We start from the raw sequence: 26,015 nt of genomic DNA, 5'->3' as shown, positions 1-26,015 counted from the left end.
CACTAATTGTATCACTTAACCAAATAAATTAATTTCTTTGGACTTATTATAATTATTGTGGAAACCACAAAAGTCACATATGAAAGTTTTTTTGTAAAGAGCTAAGTAATTATCTCCTCAGATCGATTATAATCAGAGTCTAAACCAAAAGTCTGACCTTATCTCTTCCATCTTGAAGTCTCTCACTTACTACACCTTGGTCTCTTTAATACTTCGTTTTTTTGGTTTTTTTTTTTGTTTGTTTGTTTTTCTGAGACAGGGTCTCAGTATGTAGCCCAGGCTGGTCTTGAACTCACAGCAACACTCCTGCCTCAGCCTCCCAAATTCTGGGATTACAGGTGTGCACCACCACATCCGGCTTCCTTAGTGCTTCTTGAACATGACCCTGCCTCAGAATCTTTGGCCCTGATGGCCTGTCACCTTTGCAAAATACTCCTACACAGGCCAAGAGTGACCAGTGAGTGGGCCTTCCCTTCTCCCCATACTGCCCAGGAGTGGGGCTGTATCAATTTTCTTTCACATAAAGCTGCTGCTGACTGCTCACCAAACCATAGGTCCCTAGCATTAGTACTTACTAGAAAAGAAATATTTCTCTAATTGACTGACCAAAAGAGGTAGCTTTTATAAATCTCTCTCCAGGTAGGATTTTATAAAAGCATCCAGTAGCACAAGAAGCTGGCCACTTTCTTTCCTTTAAACCTCTGCTCCACTGTCCCTGCCATCACCTGAGAATATGCCCGCTCCCTTGTACCTGTTTAGTACCACTTGCCTCCACTAGAATGTAACTTCTTCCTGAGACCAGGGGCTGTCACTTGCTATGGCCCCATGACCTAGAACAGTGGCTGGCACACAATGTTGGTGCTTAACAAGATGTTGAATGAATCAATCAACAAAAGGAATTAACATTACTCAACAGAAACATCAAACTTTCAAACACTGATGGACTGAGTACATGGAAGCTGAACAGCTGTGCTATTCTCATACAGCTTTCTCACTTTTTTCTCTCCAGGGACGCCTCTTTCCTGAAGAGGTAATGAAAAAAGGATACACCTAGAGCTGCCATGCAGTGGCCAAGCTGCTAATCTGCCCAACTAAAGCAACATTCCAGCGTGGTCCATGGAGGGCTTGACAACTCACAAAGGTTAAAGGAGACCTCTCTGGTTAAAGACACGGAAAGGACCTTTCTCTCAAGTTATAAAAAACAAATGTAAGACATATCTTAGTGTTTTGAACTCTACCATTCTTACAGATACTTTGGAATATTCTCCTTTTTTTCAAATTGATAGTTTGTGGCAAGCAGGGCTACTGACCATTTTTGCAAAGTTCAGACAACCCTTAGCCTTTTTTCACAGTAAAGAACATTTTAAATTGACATACATTTTAAAAATATAATACTACTGCACACTTAGCAGACTATAGTATATTGTTAACACAACATTTATATAACTCAGAGAAATCCAAAGTTATTTCAGTATTTGCTTTACTGCAGTAGTCTGAAACTAATCCTACATTATATTCCCCAGAGAGCCAGATTTCAGTCATCAGTGACAGAGGAAGGAGACATTCTCAGGGTCCATCAGCGGTCAGCGTGCACTCTTATGTTACGTATCTTGCTGTGAAAGCCACTACTCCATCTTCCTCACAGTGTTGTGGGACCGGAAAGAGAAACTCCGCTGGGTCCAGCTAGGGCTCAGGGATACTATTTATTTGGGGTGGGATGCTTTCTGCTTTGAAGAATAGTTTTTGAATAGCAATTGGGAAATGGGTCTCAAAAATAGGTGATCAGCAATATAGATAATTCCTCAAGAAAAATGGCACTTATATTCTCTTCCACTATATAAAATCTTACGAGTGAATTTTTAAGGAGATTAGAAAAGATTTGGAGGACAAGGGCAGGTACGTATATTTTATTTGTGTGCTTCACAGAAAATCTGACTTACTATTGGCTAAAGCACTTTTAACTCTTCCAAACCTATACCAAGTCGTACACTTCCATAAGAAGGTGCCCATAAAGTTAGGACTATTAAGAGAACTTAATATATTTTAAGTAAATTTTTAAAATTCTCCTAACAATGTAAATAAAAGCACAAGCTAGGTCAATTTTCAGCTTACTTTTAAAATGTGAGTTTTCTAATTTACCTCTGAGGGTGGAAAAATATGTGTTGTATAATTTCAAGTCCTACCCTCATTACACAAAATTAACTAGAGGCCACATTAGTAACTTCCCTGATGCCATCCAGCTAACCAAGGTCAAAATTGTGGCTTTCATTCGGGGTTCTACTTGCTTCAAGATTTTTCTCATTTTGCCAATGGTATTCCTTCACTATGGGTCATCACATTTTAATTCAGAAATAACTCTCATCTTCCTGTTTAGAATGAAATGTAAAAAATTTAGAAGAGCAACTCAACTAATCTGGTATTTATACAGAAAACTATTACTGTAAAGAACCCATAATTCTTTTGTATCTCGGTTGTTCTACCAATTGCACCTCGTAAATCCCACTTCAGACTAACATGTGTCTTTTTAACCCTCCTACAGACAGCAAGGCACCGAGAAAACCTCCCAAAGGATACACCTACTACAGACATGGCACCAAACTCCGCTGGCTCTAAACTCAGCCATCCATCACTGTACCTTTGTTTAGCTTCTTTTACCATTTATTACAGGAGTAATTCTGACCTTTGCTACTTTCTCAACAGTTCATCCAGTGACAACTCAAAGGGCTGACAGTGTACCTTCAGGGACTCCTTTATCAAGAAAATCCAAACTCACTCACTCGCTCCTGGCTCAGCAGCCTGTCTCTTCTTCCCTCAAACTTTCATTAGAGCCTCACCAACCCGCCTGTGTTCTTCTGTTTAATCTAAGGCGAAATGGCTCCCATCTGTTCAGCATCAGACTCTCCTTCAGCAATTAACTTCATTCTTCCCTGTCACCTTTGGGACTTGCTCTATCAGTTATCACACCGCTCTTTATAAATACCGAGCATCTGCTCTCTATAAACTCCTTCCAGTCAGTATAGAAACAAAATCCAACACTTTGATTTGTGGAGGGGGGCACTGGTGATTGAACCCAAGGCCTTCCCAGTGAGCTATACATATACCCATCCCCCCCTGCCTCTCATTTTGAGACTAAGTTTTCTAAATTGCTCGGGTTGGATTTAAATCTGCAATCTTCTTGCCTCAGCCTCCCAGCTTGCTGAAACTACAAAAATGTACCACTGGGTCCAGCAAAAATAATTTTTTTAATTAAAAATATTCGTTGACCATTCCAGCCAAGGACAAAGTCTTTGGGCTCAAAAGACTAAAATGTAGTACTAAGTTTTTTGATCCCAAACTTCTTAGTTGTATGAGACTTTAATAAAAGTACTCTGAAGTTTGGTTGCATATGGTTCCCTTATTTGCAAAATAATAAATAGCAATAATAGTAATAACTTTATAGTATCAAGTGAGAGAATCATGTGTTAAATAAAGATCAGGAGGCCATTGTTTAGAGCCAAGCTCCTATACTCAGACAGTCATTCACAGTATTGTTCCACACCATCAAGATGACACTAAACTATTTATCTGATCTTCCAAGAGATCAGAATTAGAGAGATAACAGCTAAATTTACCAAACTGGCCAGAATAAATTAACATGATGTTCCTGCTTCTTTAATACTTATACAAAAGAAGCAACTTGACATAACCTGATAGCAACTAATCAGTTATTTTCCCATTTTTATTTCCTTGTTCCTGTTACAAAGAAAGTAACTTTGAAATAACCAATCCATTATTTTGTTCCTTTGTTTCTGTTTTCTTCAGCCTTTCTCTATCTATAAAATCAACTTCCTATATTAAGCGCATTAGAACATTTATTCTATTTTATGAAACGAAGTGTTACCTGATTCTAGAATAAAAAATAAAACCAATTAAGATCACTAACTCTCTGTTAGTGGTGGTGTGTTTATGTAATTATCAGCTACTTGAGAGGCTGAGGCATGAGGATCACAAGTTGTAGGCTAGCCTGGAAAACTCAGCAAGATCCTATATTAAAACAAAGTAAAAAAGCCTGGAATGTAGCTCAGCACTAGGATACTTGCCTAGTATGTACAATGCCCTAGGTTGAATACCTAGCATACCCCCCCAATCCTATGTATATATATTCCATATAAATATATAAATACTGTAAATCCCTGACTTATGAACGAGTTCTTTTCCAGAGGTTGGATTTGTTTATAAGCTGACAAAGTGAGTCTTATACTGTATACATGTGAAAGTTTGCAACTTGAATATTTGTAAGTCAGGGCCTTACTGTACACATAATATATAATTATATATGATGCAATATATTAATGCATTGTATATGGAGATACATACATATATACATATCCTCTTGAACACAGTCACAAAATTCCTTAGCAAAATATTTCAGGCATTCAAGGTGGTTCAATATTCAAAAATAAACCTGTATAAGTATCTTATTAAGAGAACAGAAAGATCATGATTATATCAACAGATGCAGATAAATAATTCTACAAAACTCAAAACACATTCATAATAAAACAATCTTTCAATAAGAAATACAATGGCACCTCAAAGGGACAAAAATATCTGTAAACCAGCACAATTAACATCATACTTGATGGTGAAATACAAAATGTTTTTCTCCTTAAGAAAAAAGAAAAGGCAAAAGAGGCCCACAGTCACCACTTCTGTACCAGAGGTTCTTGTCACTGCAATGATGCAGGTGAATAAAAAATTAAAATACTTAGGAATGATACCAACAAATGATTTAAGATCACTGCATTGAAAACAATAAAATATTGCCAAGAGAAATTAAAGATCTAAAGAAATGGAAAAATACCCTACAATCACAGGTTCAAAGACAAAATTTTGTTACCCTGCCAATTCTCACAAAATTAACTGTCAGAGTAAATGAAATTTGAATGCCTGCAAACCTTTAGAGAAATCAGCAAACTTTTTTTTTTTAATGGAAGTGCAAAGGACCTAGAACAGGCACCACAATTTTGATAAAGGAAAATAAAGTTGAAAGACTCATAGCTCCTGTACTTAAGGTTTATTGTAACTACAGTTGTCATTTACCTGATGTTCCAGTACAGGCAAGACTAACCCAAGATGAAAAAATCAGCATAGTGTTCAGTGGTTGCCTGAGTTGGGGAAAGGAATAAATGGAAAGGTACCGGAATAAATGGAAAGGTACTTTGGAAACTCTGTTGATAGAAATACTCTGTATTTTGTTAGGGCTTCAATACAGAGATGTATGCATATTCAAAACTCATCCATTTGCATACTTATGATACATGTAAACTTTTTCATAAAAAACTAATCAAATATAGTGCTCACTTCAGCAGCACATATACTAAAAAAACAAAAAAAAAACTAGTCAAATATTGAATTTGAGGCTTGCACTTTTTTTTTTTAAACAGTGGTATGAATTAACAATTCTACAAACCATTCTGTGTTCTGGGCTTAAGTAACATACTGAAGTAATCAAAAGTCAAGTTCCTCACTGTTGCATAAAGGCATCGTGTACAAAAGCTAGAATATGCTGTATGGTTTCCGGTTAGAATCAGGGATGGCAACAGCAGCATGAATTCATGGTTTGATAGTCAGAAAGACAAAGTATAGATGTATGTATCAGTATGACAAATCCTTGAATTTCTTGCTGTAAATATTATTTCCCATTACAAAAGAAACTAGTGCTCCTGGAAGAAATACTACTTTGAGTTGGGATGGAAACAAGATAAGTTTGGAATAACTTTCAGCAAGAAAGAACAAACATACCCAAAGGATGACGAACTACATCAACTGTCCTAGAGTCAAAGAGCTCCCACTGTCAAATCCGACACCATTCGGAGCATTTAAACAATGACAGTAAGTTTCTAACTCTGAATGAGAATCTATGACTTCACACTGATACAATAAAAAAAAGTAAATAGAAAAAGAAAAGTTGTTCTTTACAGAAGAATGTGAATAATAAAAGCAGAAGGAATGGTGAGATTAGAAATTATCAATCAAATGTAAGACCATTGGGTAAAAATTTAATAGATAATAGTATATTTGCAGAATCTCAAATTATTTCCTAACAATTTAGTCACTAATGTAAAAAGGAACTCAATAATTAAATGAAAAACATTATTTATGATCAAGGCAGCTAGTTAGGGAAAGAGCCTGAAATAGAGTTGGGTGACCAGCCATACTGGTAAGAATTAAAATAAGAGTAGATAGTGAACTTTGGACCAAGAACAAACTTCAGTAGGCAACATGGAATACAACCCCCTACTAAGGCGGTTGCAGTTCCTCTCTACTAAGTTCCTGAGTTAAAAAAAAAAAAAATTCCTGAGTGTCCAGAAACTTAAAATGCAAAATAACTTCTTTAAAAACTTCATTTTCTTTAAATCCTACATGCTGAGTAACTGAGTCGGAGAGCCTGAGCTCCCAATAGGTCATTTTAAATCCAGAGCCACCTGTGATAAAACAACTGAGCAATTCCCATGCTCCACTTATCCATAAGTAGCTTTAAATGGAGGTGCCATGTGGCCACCCACTTGGGAACCCTCCTGGAAATACAGGAGCTATTTTTCTTCTCCTTAAATATTCTTCTAACTTCTTCCTTTGCCTGTGCTTTCATTCTTTGACTTTGTGAGACTACGAGCTCGGTTTGCACAGAATTAACTGTTTCATAAATGGTAGGAAACCAGGCAGACACCACCTTAACCAGGTGATCGATGTTAGCATCACGTGGTTTGGTTTGCAAAAAGCCAAAATCATATATATTTTGATTTGTATCACTCCTTTACTATTGCTGCCCCAAATGCATGAACTAAATTCTAATGATCAGGGAACAGAAAAATTGCAATTGAGTGAATTTTACAAAATAAGCCTATGTTCTTCAGATGACATCAAAGTTAAAAAAAATAAAGAGAGGTGAGGAACTAAGCTTAAAAGAGTCTTAGATGACCTGACGACTATATGCAATGCATAATCTTGAACTGGAGTAGAAAGCTATAAATGCTAAAAAAGATAATTATTGGAAAATATGAAAAAGCATGTATAAATTAGATTAAAAATTATAAATATCCTGATTTTGTAAACTGCACATGACTGTGGAAAGGATTATCCATTTTTAGGAAAGATATAAATACTTAGAAATGAAAATAATGTGTCTAATTTACTCCCCAATTGTTCAGAAAACGTGTGTATGGTGTGTGTGTGTTCATGTTTATTGAGGAGAAGGGGAAAATATATAGCAGATGGGGCAAAATACAAATCTAGGAAAAGTATACTGATACTGTGTAATTGAAGCTTTTCTATAAACAGAAAATTAAATCAACAGTTTGGAAAGAGTAGCACACTGGAGAAAAGCTACACTGGAAGAATAGTTTATCATATAAGAAATTGTTACAGTAATCATTTGAATACAAGGAAGAATCTCTCCAAAATCACAAAATAAAAATGAGGACCAAGGACAAACAGCTTTCTTACACATCAAGGAAGTTTAATTCATCCAAGAAGCAATATCCAGAACCTGTCAAGAGATCTATCTAAAGAGAGAGGCAAGAGGGAAGTGATGTGGTGTGAACACCAGGGCTTTTGCAGATTTAAGGCAGTCTCATGGGACGCGATAGCTCACGAGGAACGGACAGCTCACGAAATGTCGCGAGACACAGGCACCCGAGAGCAGTGAGGAAGCAATACGACAGCTTGTCCTTAAAACACAAAAAAGAGTGATGACATGAGTTTTAGCATTTTCATATGGTGAATTAATACTGGAATTCTACCCCTTTGTTGTTCAAAAGCCTGGCCCCAACTGGACTAAGTTTTATGAGCCCATTAAGTTTCTAAAACTACCTGTGCATACAATGAATATTTTTCTGCTGGTGATCAAACTGGAGTCTTAACTTATTGGTATAATTTCCTCATTTTTGTTCTCCACAATATGTGAAAAAGTGGCCCATTTTAGGCAAAATCTTTTCTGCAGCCTCTGCCTTTAATTACACCAATCTGTATTGATTATTTTGACTTCCTCTTGAACACTTATCTCTTTTTGAGGCATAAACTTGAATCAATCACATAATATAAGTTTCACAGGTGATCTTTGATTCGCATGAGGGTGTGTGTGTGTGTGTGTGTGTATGTGTGTGTGTATGTGTTCCCTCCACTTTTGGGTGTTATCTTGACCACAGAGCTACTGGGGCAAAAGTGTTCAAATCCGTATCCCTGAGACAGGTGTAGCTCAGAGGTAGGACATCTACCTAGCATGACTGCAGCCTTCGGTTGCACCACCAGCAACCTTAAATTATGTAAAGAAATGGACAAAATTAAAAATAATCTAAGCTACTTTTAATTTGTCTAGCATAAAGGAAAAGGAGTACAGTAAATATAAAGTGCCCAAGGCTTAAGAGCAGGAGAACTCCAAGTGGTCACATGGCCTTCAGAAGCACACAGCGAAGTGGTAAAATACATGAACTCTAGAGGCGAACTGCTGTGCTCAAGTCTGGGAACAAAAAGTATAAATTACCTGTAGCCTCATCTGTTTGTGCTGAAATGAAATAATCATCATATCTACTCTATAATGTATTAAGGACCAAGTGAGTTAATTCAATAGGGCACAGCATATATTAAACAATGCCCTGTAAGTATTACATCTTGGGCAATTCCCTAAAGCTCTCTGGAGTTGACGGTATACCGTCAACTATACCTCCCCCTATCATCCCCACCAGGAGTCCTTTGAGTCTACTGACTTTTCCTATCATCAACAAGGTAGCCTCACTAATACTTTCATGAACAGATGTATAAGGATTGCTCAGGTTACCACAATAGGAGTAAACATGCACTTGTTTAAATTTGAATGAACAAATAATATTCACAGACTTTACTACAAGCCTATTTAAATAGCCTTTGAAGAAAAAAATATCAACTCAACTGCCGGTTGTGAACACAGAACATTAACTACTTTTTTTTTTTTTTCTTTGGTGCTGGGAATTGAACTTGGGACCTTGAGCTCGTGAGGCAGGCAGTGGCTCCACTGAGCTCAATCCCTGGTCTTGACTTACTTATTAAAGATACAAAAATTCATGAACTCCATTTAATTGATTTGCAGACATTATAAGACTTTTGCAGAGATATGACAACAGAATCCCATATTAAATTAGAAAGGAATCAAAGTGCACCAAGTCCTGAGTTCTGCTTTCCTTTGTTAATATTACTGCCTGATTTATATCACCTACTCACAGTCACTTTCAAGTAAGGGCTGAGGGTAATTGTGCAGAGAGCAGTATTATCAGTCCCTTCTGCAAAAGCCAGCGGATTGTACAGAAGCACTTGAAGGAACTAACACAGCTTCCCTGGTAGTGAGAAAGTGGGTGGTGGCTCCCAGAATAGCACCCAGACTGGGAGCTATGAATGAGGAAGAAACAGAAGCTTTCACACAATGAAAGGGAAGGCTGTGGAGGTGGGTGCTGAGCAGCAATGTAGAGGTAATTAATTTTAATTCAAAGTGGAAAACAGCAAGAAAAGTAATTATGGTCATTTACTAAATGAGAAAGCAGAGTGCCTGTTTTTCATACCATGAAATTCTCTTACGATATTTAAGAATACAGTGGACCCTCAAGTTACGACTGGCCTGGCATACGAACAACTTGGTTAATTTACTGGGTTAATGGAAGATGCATCCACCTCCGTAGCATGTACCCAGGTAAACATGCACATTTCAGCTGTATCGCCCTGGAGAACCGAGAGAGTTCTTAAGTCATTGGGGTTCACTGTATTCCTTACTGCTCTCCCAACCCTGTTCTTGTCTTGCCTTCGTCATCCCCACCTAAATGTTCGACACTATCAAACAAACCTCGCATTGATACATACTGAAGGGCCATTTTTTCTTTGCTTATCTCACAGGCCCTGTAAGCACCGGTCAGCAATTTGGGTTTTGCAGGTCTCATATGCCCTCTTTTTTCAACCTGGAGTCTCAAGAGAGGGAAGCCTGCCTGAAAGCACGGGTTCTCCAGGTACCTTTCTCTGTGGTGGAGGCACACTGCCCTATCCTTAAATCTCAGGTCAGAATCATAGACCTGAGCCTCCAGGGTCCCCCTTAATATTGCTCGGCAATGCTCCTGGGAAACAGAAATGTTTACTTTGAAATGTAACAGTGAATTAAATGTTAGAAATTATATATTTAGGACTAGGTTAATATAATCCTGTGGGTATAAAACATGCTAAAATGATGTTCTGAAAGATGTTATTATAGATGATTATCATGTTATTCTTGGATGAAATTCCAGAAAGCAATTTAAAATTAAAGGATATTTATGTGTGATAACATAACAATTATACAACACATAGAGACAACAGAATAGAAATGGTGGACTAAGTACAATAAATAATTTACTACAGGGAGAAACAGGCACATGGACAAACAATTTCCTTTGTGGTGCATCATTTCTTCAGTTACCTAGCACTGGAAACTCCTTTCATGTGCAGGAGAATTTTCCACCTTATGATTCTGCATATGTCTAAGGGTTACTTTCTTGCTCTTCCATGGAGTGAGGGAAGAGAGTGCCCCAGCCTGGCCAGCCAGTACATCTGCCTTGGCTTTCAATAGGCAATGAGTGAGGCAAAGGAGGGCTGGGCGGGCACACTCAGGACTCAAACATGGACACAAAAGCATGAACTGCAGTCTGGCACTCCTCAGCACAAGCCTTAATTGCTATGGACCAGCTCTGCAAGGAACACGTGTCTAACACTGGCTGGTAAGGGCTGAGCTCCTCGTGTTCCAACTGTGCCCAACCATGCTGCAAAGTGGCTAATATTTCTATAAGGCAGTCAATAAATGTCCTTTCCACCTAAACCAATGAACATTAGCTTCCCTAGCTTAAACTCAATCCTGTCAAAGCCATCTAATGCCAAGTAACTGACCTAATTATACAGAGCTGCCACCTAGAAAAGCCTGTATATAATACATAGAGCTATTATTAGTCTCTTCACAGAATATTGCAACCATTATGGCTTCTTATATTTAAAGGCTCTGTTCCAACTTTCTATTTCAGGGCTACAAATGATAGCTTGTAAGAATGAATAAAATGTTTGAAAATATATACATTTCTTCCCTTGGTTTCCAATACATTAGACTAGATGCTCCATTAATATGATTTACAAGATAAACAAAACAAAACAAAAATACCTTTCGCCTGGGTTCCTGGCTCAAAACAGGGAGGTTACCTGGGGGCCAAGTTCCCTAGGACGATTACTCATTAGCTTACTCAAAGTGGTTTTACATGCTCAGCCCCTTTGCCAAATTGACTCGTGCCCAAATTTCTCTGGCACACAAATGACCAAACAGCCCTCCCATTAGTAGTAGTCTCAGTGGGAGCCAACACATGAATGAGCATGGAGCCTCTGTCTCCCGCCGGCAGAGGCCAACCAGAGCTGTGTGCGAGCCAAGGGTCTCAGAATTACCAAAGAGATATACCAGCATTAGATAATAAATACTTGAGTTGCAGAAAATGGGACCTCTGCTTTCCCGGACTCTTGCTCTGGCAATGATGGGAGGAATGAGACTCGTTTAAAATAATGGATTTATTTTTCCTTCCTGTTTGTAGACATCTAAAGCTGCAATTTATTCTGTATGTCAGGGAACTGAAGACAACTGGTTAAAAGGTAGCAGATAATCTCTTGTTAAATGATTTGGGGGAATTCTGCTTTTTATCAGCTGATGTATTATTTCTTTATAAGCAAAGATTCTGGGTAAGAAAATAAACTAATCCTTTTCACACTATAATCTACTAGAATATTCTTTAAGGACAAAAAGCAGCACTCTGTCAAAGCGACTCTTCACCGAGACTACACATCCAATGAATGTGGCCATAAAGGCTCCTGTATCCCTGTTATACACCGGAAGCAGACCCACTGGCTCATTTATATTAGCCTCTCAGGGCCCATAGGACAGAAACAATTTCCTTTCACTCTCAGCCAGGTTGGAAATGAACCAGGCATTCAGTAGCAAACAGGATATAAGTTGCTTTTTCTTTTTCTTTTAAGTCAACTAGATAATAAAATCTTTGATTCAACTAGAAATAGGTCCTTTGTTTTTCACCTAAGAAATGATAAAATGCAGAAGTAAAATTGAAGAAAGCATGCATTTTTTATATATTAAACCATCTTCTTGGTTTTTGAGAATGCAGCACAAAATCCAGCAGAAATAATTTATTATGCTATAGCTCATTTGACACATTAAGAACATAATTGAAACGTGCCCCATCCAAGAAGTACAAATGAGTCTCAGTGACATCAGCAGAAATACCCTGGCTCCTGCTTTGTGGTTTGCGGGGACTTTTAAAAACCCTAAGAGACCTCAGCAGTTGTCTGCAGGGCTTTGTAGAGGGTTTGCAAAGTCTAAAGTAAAGCTCATTTTGCTTTATTCCCATGGAGGCAAATTCTACTTTTTACTATTTTACCCAATGCTTTAGTTTTCTACCATGTAACATTATGAGGAAAATGTCTGCTTTATTCAGCACCTGCATCAGAACACTGGCATTCATTCGTATGCTAATAAAAGATACGCGTTTAACAGCAATGTCATAAATATTTACACAGGAAGTACATTCAGGTTGTCTACCAGCTATTAAATGTGAGATAGGATTCTCTCAAAAGGACTAGAGAAAAGTATTTTAATTTATGCTTTAATAATTGTGATGAAAACACATTAATTGTAATTTTAATCATACCAGACATCATTAGCTTCTTTGACTCCCTCTCTTTTCTAGTAAAGGAATCAACAGTCTTAGCAGCATATTAGGAGGACAAAACTTGAAGCTTTCTTTCAGCTGATCACAGTTAAGTTTTTCTCAAACTTGGTATGCAAGTGCAAGAAGTGCGAATGTCGGTGGGGTCAGAAAGAGGGGAAGAGGTTGGTTTAAGTAAACACATGAGAGCCGGGAGCAGGAGAGAGGCAGCTGCCACGGTGAGTAGACCCCAGAGGTGAGTTGTCACTAACCAGGACTTTAAAATGACACACACAGTGACACTGGAGGTATACCATGCTAACTGCCATTATATTTTCCTCAGACTATTTCATTATTCAAAGAAATAATAAAAAAGCAAAATAATAAAATAATTTCTAATTGCAAAGAAATATTGTGGATAGACACTAGACAAAAATCACCTCGGGATACTTGCTGGGATCAGAGAGCTTGGGCTGCATGCACTCCTGCAGTGAGCTACCAAGCAACTGAACATGTCTTACTGCACTAGGAAAAGAAGTGCCTCAAAACCGGTATTTGAAAGAAAGTAGCAAAGTCACTATTATGATAAACACAATTTCACTGTCATACTTTCTGATTTAGTATAATTTTCAGTTATGTTGTAAACATTTTAAGTTACATTTTAAAAGAGACACTGATCCTGCCAGCATTCGGCAATTCTAAGTACTTACCAACTTCTCCTGAAAATACATTTAAAAACAACCACCTCAGAGCTGGCTTCTTTCTATCGGTATTATGGAGCGAAGACTATTTGAAAGCCTCAGTACCTTCTTTTGTCTGCTCTCAGCGGCAGCCAGCTGGGTGGACATCCTTTCCTGCATTTTTCTGCAGTGGGCCATGACTGCTTCAAGGATGGAAAGGGGGTTGGTACAAACTGGCTTCTTCTCTTTGTCACCAACACCTGCTTCATGGTCTCTCTGGAGCGCCAAGAACGGGTCATTGAAATTAAATCTTCCATACCGTTCCTGGATAAACACCTCCTTCCTGCGAGCCTAGAACAAAATCAGAGGAATGTATTGAAAAAAATTACAATATACAGAACTGTATTAAAAGGTTTCATGATTTGACAAGCGTTACAATGGCTTACAAGGTCAAGTGGTAAGACAGAGGCCACTGTGATCCCTATGCCCTGTCCTCCCTGGCATACCCTCAGTCCAATCGCAATCTTTTCTCCTGCTATCAAGGTTCCCCAAAGGCCTATCTGGTAAAGGCTTGGTTACCTAGCTTGCGGCATTACTGGGAGGTGGGGGAACCTTTAGGAGGCGGGGTCCTACTGGAAGGAAGTTAGGCTGCCAAGGGGGCACCCTTGAAGGGGTTATTAGGACCTGGGCCTCTCTTACTAGCTTTAGACGGGTTCAGCCTCCTTCCACACACAGACTCAAAGCAGTAGGACCAAGTAACCATAAACAGAAACCTCGGAAACCACGAGCCGAAATACATCTCTGCTCCTTTTAAGTTATCTTAGGTATTCGGTCAGTGATAGCTGACTAATACACTTTTTTACTTACAAACGTTGTTTGTAATACAAATGATGAAAGAGTTTTTCCCATGACCCCCTAACTCCTTTAAAATTCTAAATTTCGGGTGTAGCCTTTTCCAACTAAAGTAAAATCAGTGATCACTGCACACTATATTACAAGTTACTACACCAAGAACTTGTACAAATTTTAAAAATTTAAAACAAAGTCAGAAATATTTACAAAACAAATTTCAGCAAAAGTTCAAAAATAAGTAAAATTATCTCTATCATTATGGAACTTGTATTTCAAAGAATCGGGTTAAGTAACAAATAAATTCCTTACATCTTTTAACCAGAGAGCAAGCACAAAGATATTTGCTAGAAAAAGAAAATAATTTGTAAAAATTTTTATGTAAGAAAATTATAATATCCATATTTTCTAAAGTCTGAACAAGTACAAAGCCTTCAGAAAATTTTTAAAAACACAATTATCTGTTCATGGTTGAAGGCCATTTAAATATCGTTCACAAAATCCCAGGAAAGAATGCAACCTCATTTACTCTAAATGTCAGTCCATTGGTGACCAAGTTAATTTCTTACTGGGGTAAAGAACACTAAATACAATTTTCTATAATTAGCCTATTGCAGCCTGTGTATAAAATATAAAACAGCAGTAGAAATATATTGAAAACTGATAACATTTTCCCAATTCAGGTCATTTTGCAATAGCCACTAGGAAGAAAAATTATTCCATGTCACTGCCATTGAAAAAAAAAAACAAACTGTATTATAATAAAACCAAGCTCAGGCTAGGGATTTCAGCTCAGTGGTTCTGCTGCCTGCCTGACAAGCACAAGGACCTGAGTTTGATCCCCGGTACAAAACAAACAAACAAACAAACAAAAAATAAAACCAAGCTCAATATTCTCAAATGTTAAATGTTTTTTAAAGAAATACTACATACAATTAAGTCATTAAACAACTAATCTCTCCCATTTGTAGACCACTATCAGCAGGTCAACAACTAGATAAATAAGTGCTGTGTCAAATGAGAAAGACCTACCATTTCTTTTCCCATTACCAAATTAGGTTAAGAAGTAAAAAAAAAAGTTCAGTTCCACCACTAAATTGAAGCTGGCTTTCAGAAAATCATTTCAAATTTAAAAGACAAGGTTTGTGAGTTAAAAGCATTTGATGTTTCTACAGTCTTCAAATTCAATAATGGAATCAATACCCTAAGTAAGTATCACTTGAGAGGAGCAATTCCATTTTGTACTTCACTTTTCTCTTCATATGTATTCAATGTAGTTCCTCCCTCAGCCTTGGATAAAAGCTTGAACAGCTCCATAGTTTTTCTCATCACTTTTATTTAATGAAAATCTATAGTCACCTTCAGCCACAGAACTGCCTCAACATGGTTATTTGGAAATCCATGGCAGTTTTCCCTCACTGGCTGGCATCTGCTGCAGGGTGACCCACTCCTCTGTCATCAAAGCCTCCTCGCCCTCTTTCTATGCTGTTCTAGACCTCTCGGGGCTGGAAATGGATAAGGAAGTAAGGGAAGTTGTAACAGTGTACCTGACTGGTTCTGCTATCTTTATTGACTGAGTGTGGCAAATATTTAAAGCCCATTCTTTTCCCATGAAGTGCTTGGTGCCTTTCTTAAAGGACTGGCCCCTCTCCTATTGTCAGGGCCCCTTCATCCAAATGCCTCAATGTAGGTCATCATGTAAATCTAGGTCAGCCTACCTAATCTGCAAGACCCAGTCCAAAATGGAAATGGTGGGCTTTTAGTTCAAAAGTTACCAAAAATTGCAAGGTGGTCATATTGCAGCATTTAACCAAAGATAGGGCCTTTCCGAGTCTCTGCAAAGGTACAGGCTGAATGCTCATTAAGTCAGCCTGGATGTGCACCTTATGCAGCAGTTCAAATCCAGTTTTCACTGAAGATAACCATGTTTCTCTAGTCTGACCTATCGAACAGGACCTGAGTCACTCTCAGTCTCACTCTGCCATGGCTCCACCTTGGAAACACTAAGGAACCTTTACCCAAATGAAAGCTACTAATCTCCACGAGATAACCACTTTAGTCTCCTCTCTCTCACTTCCACAGCATGGCTGTTTCTGCAATTCTACCTCCACTTAGCCCCACAAGATCTGCAGAAGAAACCTATTAAGTCACTACATAGACGTCCTGAAGCCTTTTCTCATCACTTGAGACGAAGGAACAAGCAACTGGCTGGGGCAAGACTCATCACACAGTTCTCTGGAATGCACTTTGATGAAAATCTTCCTCCTGAATCTCCGACAATTCCAGTTTTTTAATACTTTCAACACAGGTAAATGGTTAGAAAGTCAAAATTTATTTCAAATATGGCTTCTGCAAATTTGCATCTTGGTCTGCACTTCAGTATTTAATATTTGTTATGGGCTCCTGCAGAAATCACATTTTAATAACCTACTTTCATTACTATGTCTGGGTGAATACGTCTATTTACCAAGGAAAGATATTCCATGCTGTACAACACTTACAATACTAATTTAAGCCATTTGTAAACACATATAGGTTATTCTCAAATCACGGTGAAGTTTTGAAGGATGGGCTAAAATTAATTTTGCATAATGTAAGAGGTAAATACATTTACCATGGATCCATTTCTAGTTTTTCCCAGTAAATTTTATGGCCTGGAAATGTTGACCTTCTTTTAACTAGTGTGAAATAGTTTTGTGTGTTTTTGTTATGTTTGGTTTTGTCTTAAAATGTCTAGCTTTATTCACAATACCAAGATATGAACTCAACTGAGATGCCTACTGATAGATGAATAAAGTAAATGTAGTATATATACACAAAAAGATATTACACAGTCTTTAAAAAAAGTGAAATCTGATCATTTTCAGGAACATGGAAGGAAGCAGAAGTCATAGTACATGAAATAAGTCAGGCATAGAAAGCCAAATACCGCATGTTGTCACTCATGTGAAGCTAAAACTGCTGATCTAGAAACAGAGAACAGAATAGTGGTTACCAGAGGCTAAGAAAGGTGGGAAAGAGGAAGTATACTTGGAAGTTGAATAACCAATGCTAAAACATAATCAGACAGGAGGAATAAGCGCTAGTGTTCATTAGCACATAAGGTTAACCATAGTTCACAACAATTATCTCAAAATAACTAGAAGAGGGGAGTTCAAAAGTTTCTAACACAAAGAAATGATATTTGAGTTGGAAATGCCAACTACCTTGATTTGATCATTACACGCTGTGTGTGTGTTTCAAATTATCACTTTCATTAATATATTATATGTTTAAAAAATTTTAAAAATGACTAGCTTTAACTGACCATCACACTGTGATTATTTTAAAAGACAACTTTTTTTCTGCTGTAAATGCTGTATAATTATATGTACACAGGACCATATACATAGAAATGCCAATTAGTCTGCTTTGCAAATAGGGACTGATGCTTAACCTTTACAATGAGGTACACGATACATATATTAAATTTCTTTTTCTTTTTCTTTTTTTTTTTGGTACGGGGATCAAACTCAGGTCCTTGTGCTTGTGAGGCAGGCGGGAAAATCAAGTATACATAGAAATGCCAATTAGTCTGCTTTGCAAATAGGGACTGATGCTTAACCTTTATAATGAGGTACACGATACATATATTAAATTTCTTTTTCTTTTTCTTTTTTTTTTTTGGTACGGGGATCAAACTCAGGTCCTTGTGCTTGTGAGGCAGGCGGGAAAATCACTGAGCTAAATCCCCGGCCCATATATTAAATTTCTTTAAGGGCAGATGGTGGCTTTCTGTTTATGGCTAGCTAAGAAATTATGTTCCTGATTATCTTTAGTTTTCAAAATAAGAGAAATGAAGCAAAGTTCATTTGTCTCAGACACCTTGAGTTTAGACAACAAACCTGATTCCATTTTTTAAAGTTCCTAAAAGTGTAAGCACCTTAGGTAAAATGAATATACCTCATGTACTCCAGTAACATTAAACTAACCTCTAAACTCAGGTTTATTGTTTTCAGAGTTGCGAGTACTAACTGTATTCTATGACCATATGCACTGATGCACTGTTTATGCACATATCCAACACATGTTTTATATCTCTGCTTATAGGTAGGATTTATAGAATCAATAATCCTGACATAATATGTGCAGTTTTATCTACAGCTTTCTAACAGACTTCTAAAGAACAGGATAGTTGCTCATCTTGATTCCAGGTTTAAAACAGAACATGACATGAAGAAAAAAATGCCTTAAAATCAACTCTTAGGGCACTGCTCAATACGTCAAATTAAAATAACTCATTTTAAAAGTATTTATATATATTTGGTATTAGAAAAATGTTTTTCATGGCTTCGTACTGAAGACTTGTAGTCCATTTTCTCCTTTCCACATTCCCTATCTGAAGCAGATGAGCTTTCCCAGTTGGAAGGAGAGAGAACACTGTCATTCCAATTATGCATCTGGGGACTTCAGGCACCTTGGAAATTTTAAGATTTCACTACAAGGTTGCTGGGCAGTGCAGACACACCAATTCCTTCAGGGACCAGGAAGCCAATCCCGCTGCATACTGGCATTCTGTAGACCACTGAGGGATGGCAGGCTTCTGATGAGCTGGCGATACTGTACCTTTAACAGAGGGCATTCAAGCCTAGTACACAATGATCCTTTACTAGTCCATCAATGTACAGCTGGCAGACCTGGTTTGGCCAGGAGGAAATTTACTCTGTAATGTCTGACTCATGTGAGGTGTCCAGTCACTGTGATGCTAGCTCAACTCTGTCTTCTACCCATTTTGCTCTGAGTTCTTTTCAAGTGTGAGACTTTTATTTAAGTGACATCTTTCCAATCTACCACAGGGCATACAAAGGCTATATAATGCATACTTGCTTTACAAAGGAAGCCTGCTTTATAATGGATAAAAGTAGCATCTACCAGGCTTTAAAAAAATAGAATATGTCACCCAGAGAATCCCAGAGAATCCCAAAGAAAGAGCTCAGGTCACCTTTCCCAGTTGGAGGAAGTGAAATCTCTTCATCAGGAGATGATCTTCCAGAAACCTGGGGTGGCAGTTAGGTGGGTCAGAGTCCAACGTGCAGAAGTAGTTCTAGAGGAAACGGTGGCTGAGGATCAGTTCATCCACTGCCCAAGACAGGACTAGGGGATACTAAAAAGGACTCAACTCTCCAATCTAAAGCTGGGTGACAGCCATTTCAGGGGGACCACGGCAGGGTCAGTTTTCTGTGGCTCTTTGTGCATTCCCAATATAAACAATATATAATACCTATCACGTGCGAACCACAGAACTGCTAATGTTTCTGAAGTGGAAACATTCTCAGCCACTTAATTATTCCGCCATTCATCATAAGCACCCTTCTGCCAGTGGCTTTGTCTATGTTATGCTCACTACTAAGGACAGCTTCCCCTCAGTCCCCAAGTAAGACCCAGGAACTGACACTGGCCCTGCCTGCCACAAGCACCTCTTTTGCTCATCTCAAAAGGTTCACAGTTTTGCTCACATTCAGGAAAGCATCTGGAACTGAACACAAGCCAAGCCATCTGAAAACATTACCTATTTTCCAGCCAACAATGTATTTCTTTTAACATTGTTATTAAAAGTTTACCTCTGTTAGGATGCCTTACTTTGTAATAGAGTACTTATTTTTACTGCCCTTCATTTGGCCAGGGGAGTGAGGATTGAACCTAAAGCCTTTGCACTCAGCTACATCCCTATCCTATTCTCATTTGGAGACAGGGTCTTGCTAAATTGCCTGGGTTGGGCTTGCACTTGCGACACTCCTCCCTGAGTGCCGAGATTATAGGTATTCAGCCCACTACACTGTTATTTTTAGTAAGAGCAAATCAACGGCCTGGCACAGTAGCACAAACTGCTAGTCTCATACTCTGGAGGCTGAGGCTGGAAGATTTCTTGAACGCAGGAATTTGAGGCCAAACTTGGAACACTGTGAGGCTCTGCTTCTTAAAAAATAAGGGCGGATCAACAATGCAGAAATATTTTAATATATAAGGAAACCACGTAACAAAAAAAAAGGTTTGAAATTTTTACCATGCTGGGTTTGAGGAGACCTTTCCTTAAAAAAAGAAAAATAAATAAAAAGGAAGGGCTGAACGAGCAGATAATTTCCTGGTTTGTTCATCAGAATTACTTGAGAATAAAATGTAGTTCAGGGAAATGAGTCATTATGAAGACAGAGACAAAATGTAATTATAAAAACAGACTCAGAGGAGCTCTCAAGCCTAGTTACCCTGAATAAAAAATAATTTCATCAAAACTAAAGTTGTATAAAATCTGTAAAAGCTCTGTAGAAGTCACAAGCAAGAAGTAAAAACAGCCATTATCCCTACAATATTTAACATAGACTTCTTACTTTGGTTTTCCTTGTTTAAACTAGTTTGAACATGATTAATAAGAATGGAAGAAGGGGTGAATAAAATATCTAACTTTTTCTATTACACGCTGCTATCGTCTGGCTCCAGCAAGTCCCCCAGTGGTCCACGTGTTAAAGACCTGGTCCTCAGCCTGGCTCTGGCAAGACGGTAGAATCCTTAAGAGGTGGGGCCTAGAGAGAGTTTAGGTGATGAAGAGTGTGCCTTTCAACAGGACTGAGGGGCTTCAGTCTCTTCCTCTTCCTCTCTCTTGTTCCTAACCAAGATGTGAGCAGTTTACTATGCCATGTAGCCACGTGCTCCTGCCATGATGTGGTGCTCTGCACACGTACGTACACACACACATGTCCACCTCAGAAGCCTCACAGCCATGGATCCACCCAATCATAGACTGGAGTTTCTGAAGCTGTGAGCCAAAAAAAAAAACAAAAAACAAAAACAAAAACAAAAAAACCCTTTCCTCCATTTAAATCAATTATTTCAAGTACTTTATTATAGTAATGGAAAGTGGACGTGCGCGCGTGCACGCGCGCGCGCACACACACACACACACACACACACACACAAATTATAATCCTCCTGGGAAAAGAAACTAAAACTTGCATTGTAAATTGTAGTTGAAACACTATGAAACATGATTCAATCAACTTTAAAACAAATTGACAAACTTACTTTCCACATTCCCATTTATATTCTCTTTGATTCTCTCTCAGTGGATGGGTAATTGCAAAGAAGAAGATAGCAATATGAAAGTCACAAAGTCTTCTGGAAAATAGTCACTGCCCTCCAGTAACACACACACACACACACACATACACACAAATTATAATCCTCCTGGGAAAAGAAACTAAAACTTGCATTGTAAATTGTAGTTGAAACACTATGAAACATGATTCAATCAACTTTAAAACAAATTGACAAACTTATAACTAATTTTACATTATGAAAAGCTAGAACTTGTGTAACAATTTTTAAAAACAGTAATAAAAGATAACTTTTATTGAGGGCTTATTACTTAGTGCTACATTCTGTACTCATTTTATTGTGACAATAAACCCAGAAAGTAGGCATTAATTCACACTTTACAGACAAACAGATTGAGGTTTAGATTCACTGACTTTCGTTAAGTTGCTTCAAAAAGAGCAGATATTCAACCTAGCAGTCTTACTCTAAAACCTACACTTCTGAGCACTAAAAGATCATTATGATGACAGTAATCTGGAAGACTAGACATGACTTAAAAAATGAGCTTTATGCAATAATTCCCAAGTCAATACAAAGAAATAAAGTTTAGAAGAATGAAAAATATGAGAATATTATCAAGGAAAGTCTTCTGTATGCTCTTATCTGTACTGCCATTGTTACTGATATCCTAAAATGATTCATTTGTTTCAAGATTCTTCTTAGAATATATCATGTATGTGTAAAATACAACTTGACAATAAAAAATGTTTTGCGATATGGTTCCCTAAACCCTAAAATTTAAAAGAAGCACAGACTAGCAATGATACAGATCTAACTGCAAGAAGACTGTTGAAGAATCCTGCCTCAGCTCTGGCCTCAACGATCATGCTATCACTCTCTTTGGTGCCAAGGATACAAAGCCACCCTCGATGGTTGAAATGCTGTGTCCATCTCACAAGATGAACTTTGGCAGGAAGATGCAAATCAGTTTAAAGAACAAACACAGAATTAAGTACGAAAACCCCCTGAGTTTTGATCAACAGTCTGACACAAACAATGAAACGGACACTGCCCGTGTCTCCTTCCCCAAACCAGCAACTCAACTAGGGCCTTCATCCAGCGGTAGAAAAGAGACTCCTGCACTGTACAACCCAGAGTACAGGCCTCTGTTAGGCTGAAGCACTGAAAAAAATGAACCACAGCAAAAGGATCTGAAAACAAGACTAAAGTAGGAAGAATCAGAGATGCTTATAAGAGACGATTTATAGCAGCATGATTGTGTGTTCTCGGATCTGAACACACTCCACGATTAAAGAAATATTTCCGGCAACATCACCAAGTACCCCATGAGTTCTTTGTTTTCTGTAACAGTGAAAGATATAAATTTAAATATAAAATATAAAGAAATATTCTGAAGGAATAGCATTATTGCCCATATAATAAACAATTTTAAGAATCAAAGCTGTTCCAAAGACACAATGGGTTACACTAGACTGGAGTGAAATCTCTGTCTTGGGTTGTGTTTCAAACCCAGGTGGAGAACACACAATAACAATATAATGCAGAGGACTTAGAACTCAGGAAAGCCTTTGGTTTTTAAACTGTTCTATTCCTCTTAAACCCAGAAATACTATGATTAAAAATCCAACAAGGAAGGAAAGTACAAGAGATTTTTTTTCCCAAACTGTCAACACAAAAATATATCCAGCTCTAAATCTCCATTATAGTGGGAAAGAGGTCAAGTAGAGAAAGATAAAATTACAAGTTCTAAGAAGGGAGATGGAGTGGATCCTACCTGCAAATAAAAAGGAAAGGAAAGCCAGAGATAAACTGTAGTTCTCAGAACTCACCCTCACCCTAAGAGAGCCAGAATAGCAAAAGGGTGAGTTTTCCACTTTCCCATTTATATTCTCTTTGATTCTCTCTCAGTGGATGGGTAATTACAAAGAAGAAGATAGCAATATGAAAGTCACAAAGTCTTCTGGAAAATAGTCACTGCCCTCCAGTGATCAGAATGCGTTAGAAACTCATTAACCAGAACACAACCTAACTTGAGGTTTGATTTATATGTCAAAACAATCAGAAGAGCTCATTTCCATAACTGTATCTCAGACTCTGCTCCTACAACAGGGCATCCTTGGGCAACAGAAGCTTAGGAGTATCATGGTGTTATGTGGTCTGCATGCAATGTTAGGAAACATCAAAGAGGTAGGTTTTCAGTCTAATCTTTATCACCTTTATACCCAACCTTTCTGCCATCTACAACACGCTACCTGCTCACAAACGTCATAATCTCAACGTGCAGGAATTCTCATGCCAGGGAAGGCATAATACATATTTTGAATCATATTATCAAGACATAGATTTTATTTAGGTCCTGACGAAGCTGAAATCTGGAAGACATAGTTCAATAAACCATGAATTCTCTGTCATAAATGTAAACCTTTCTAACAGTATGCAGTAGCTTGATTTTACAGAAGTCAGAACCAGAAGTAACCCCTCTCTCCCTCTCTCTCTGAAATCTCCTTGACACTTTGTTTCTACTTTGTATTTCACCTTACACACATTCATGGAGTTAGTCTCAGCCCAGTCTGGGGGTCCATGCTCATCTGTAGAAAACAGGATCCCCTTTAATCCCTAATGAGGTCAAGAATAGGATACAAATTCTGCCCTTCGCTGCTTTCTTGTCAAGAGTGGACATTATTTAATTATCAGCACACTTTAATCCAACTCTAGAAAAAGTCCTGCAATTTGTCTTAACATCTCATTCTCATTCCAGGCAGCCACTACCTATCAATCAGCACTGGAACAGGGATGAACTGACCTGCATTCTGTCCCCAGGGTACGGAAACACTATCATTAGTTAGATGTCTACTTCTTTCACAACACTGTAACTTCAAGAGCTACTAGCAGAATACCCCACACATACTAGCTATGTATGTAAGAAGGTTAGAAGTAATGGGTTCTATAACTGGGACTAATCATTCCCAGTGGCTATAATTACAAATGGACATTTCATAGGGAAGAACAAAATCATTTTAAATATCATGACAGAGGTACCATTATTGAACATTAAATAACCCTAAATTTGCACTTATTCAAATTTATAAACATATTAGAAATTTTACATTTGTATTTAAAGTAATACATATTTACTGAACAGCCTGGGAAAATACTGACCAAAGTGAAAAAAAAATCATTGAGAATTCAATCGCTGAAAGGTAATTACAATTAAGACTTGTACTCTTCAAGTTATCTTTTCCAAGGATATATTAAAAAGATTTATTGAGGACTTAAGTGAGTCTTGTAAATGATCTTATTTAACTTGCTAAATATATTCCGTTTCAAAAAAATAATCTACGTCAATATTTTAATAGAATTTCATGAACAAATCCCAACATATTTTTTAAAAAACCCTCACACTGTTTATCATTAGTTTGTTTTTGATTGCTCACTTACTAATAAACCTGTATGTAAACCCATTTACTTATCAGGGTTGTATCCACAGAGAATTAGGATAAGGAATTGATTTAAGGAATGATTAAGGATTATAATTAAGGAATTGAGGAATAGTTTCAGTTTTTTCAAAGGTGTTACCAATTTCTTTACAGAGAATGTGTCAGTTTATACTCTCTCCAGCAGTGCAAGACTAATTTCTCATACATTAGCCTACTTTAGTCATAATAGTTTCACCTCGTCTTCACACATCTTTGGTGAACTGGATTTCCATTTTTTAAAAATATGAGTGCTTTATTTTTATTGATCAGTAAGGGTTCTTTACATATTCTAGATATGAGTCTTTTGTCGGATACATGCATTGTATTTTCTCCAACCCTGTAGAGTGCTTTCTTTCTTACCTATTACTTGAAAAAAGAATGGTTTTCATCCAAGTTAACTATTTTTAAGTTTAATAATTTTTGTGTTCTAAGACACCTTTAGCTTATCTGACATCAGATGATTTTCTCCTAGACGCTTTATTTATTTGATCTTTCACTGGAGCCTATGATCCACTTTAATGTAACATTTGTATATTTTTGGGAGAAAAAGGTGTTCACTTTTTTAATATAAAGATCCAATATTGAATCATTTGTTAAAAATATTATCATTTCCCTTTTCAATTTCTTTAAAGCTGCACTGAAAAATAACAATCGCTCACATATAATGTAGATGTATTTCTGAATTCTCCTATTCCACTGAAGTATGTACTTTTTGCTTTATGATAAATTTTCAAATCAGGCAGGTTGAGCCCTTAAAAAAAATTATTTATTTATTTATTTTGGTACTGAGGATAGAACTGGGGCCCTTGTGCATGCAAAGCAGGCAGATGAACCACGAGCCAAATCCCCATCCCCAAAATGTTTTTTGTTTTTGGTTTTTGGTTTTTTTGAGACAGGGTCTCACTATGTAGTTGAGATTGATCTGGAACTCACTGCAGCCCAGACTGGTCTTGAACTCACAGCAATCCTCCTGCCTCAGCCTCCTGAGTGCTGGGATTACAGGCATGCACCACCATGCCTGGCTCAAAATTTCTCCTTTTAAAACTACTTTTGTCATTCCAGGATATTTGCTTTTCCACATAAATTTAGAATCAGAGTAAGTTTCTGGACATTAGCCTCCTGAGATTTTGATTGGCTTTAGGGAAGTCTTTATATTCTCTTAGCAATTTTCTATTTATTTCCAACACAGAATCTTTGCCTTG

General features: G+C 37.6%; 1 protein-coding gene across 6 annotated transcripts in view; it reads right to left on the bottom strand.

Annotated features, from left to right (window-relative positions):
- Positions 1-26,015, bottom strand: part of Cttnbp2 (cortactin binding protein 2) — a 306,866-nt gene that overhangs the window by 84,527 nt on the left and 196,324 nt on the right. For 5 of the 6 annotated variants that reach the window (XM_010621899.3, XM_033758148.1, XM_010621900.3 and 2 more), the window contains one exon: positions 13,526-13,750. In XM_010621899.3, the coding sequence (XP_010620201.1) occupies positions 13,526-13,750 (225 nt within the window). Of the gene's footprint in view, positions 1-13,525; positions 13,751-26,015 lie in introns of those variants that run through there. The other variant, XM_033758152.1, reaches the window with a different exon arrangement.

This window comes from Fukomys damarensis, unplaced genomic scaffold (genome assembly GCF_012274545.1).
Source record: "Fukomys damarensis isolate Sample0158 unplaced genomic scaffold, DMR_v1.0_HiC HiC_scaffold_4, whole genome shotgun sequence".
NCBI classification, from domain to species: Eukaryota; Metazoa; Chordata; class Mammalia; order Rodentia; family Bathyergidae; genus Fukomys; species Fukomys damarensis.
This window is presented reverse-complemented; position numbering and strand designations above follow the sequence as displayed.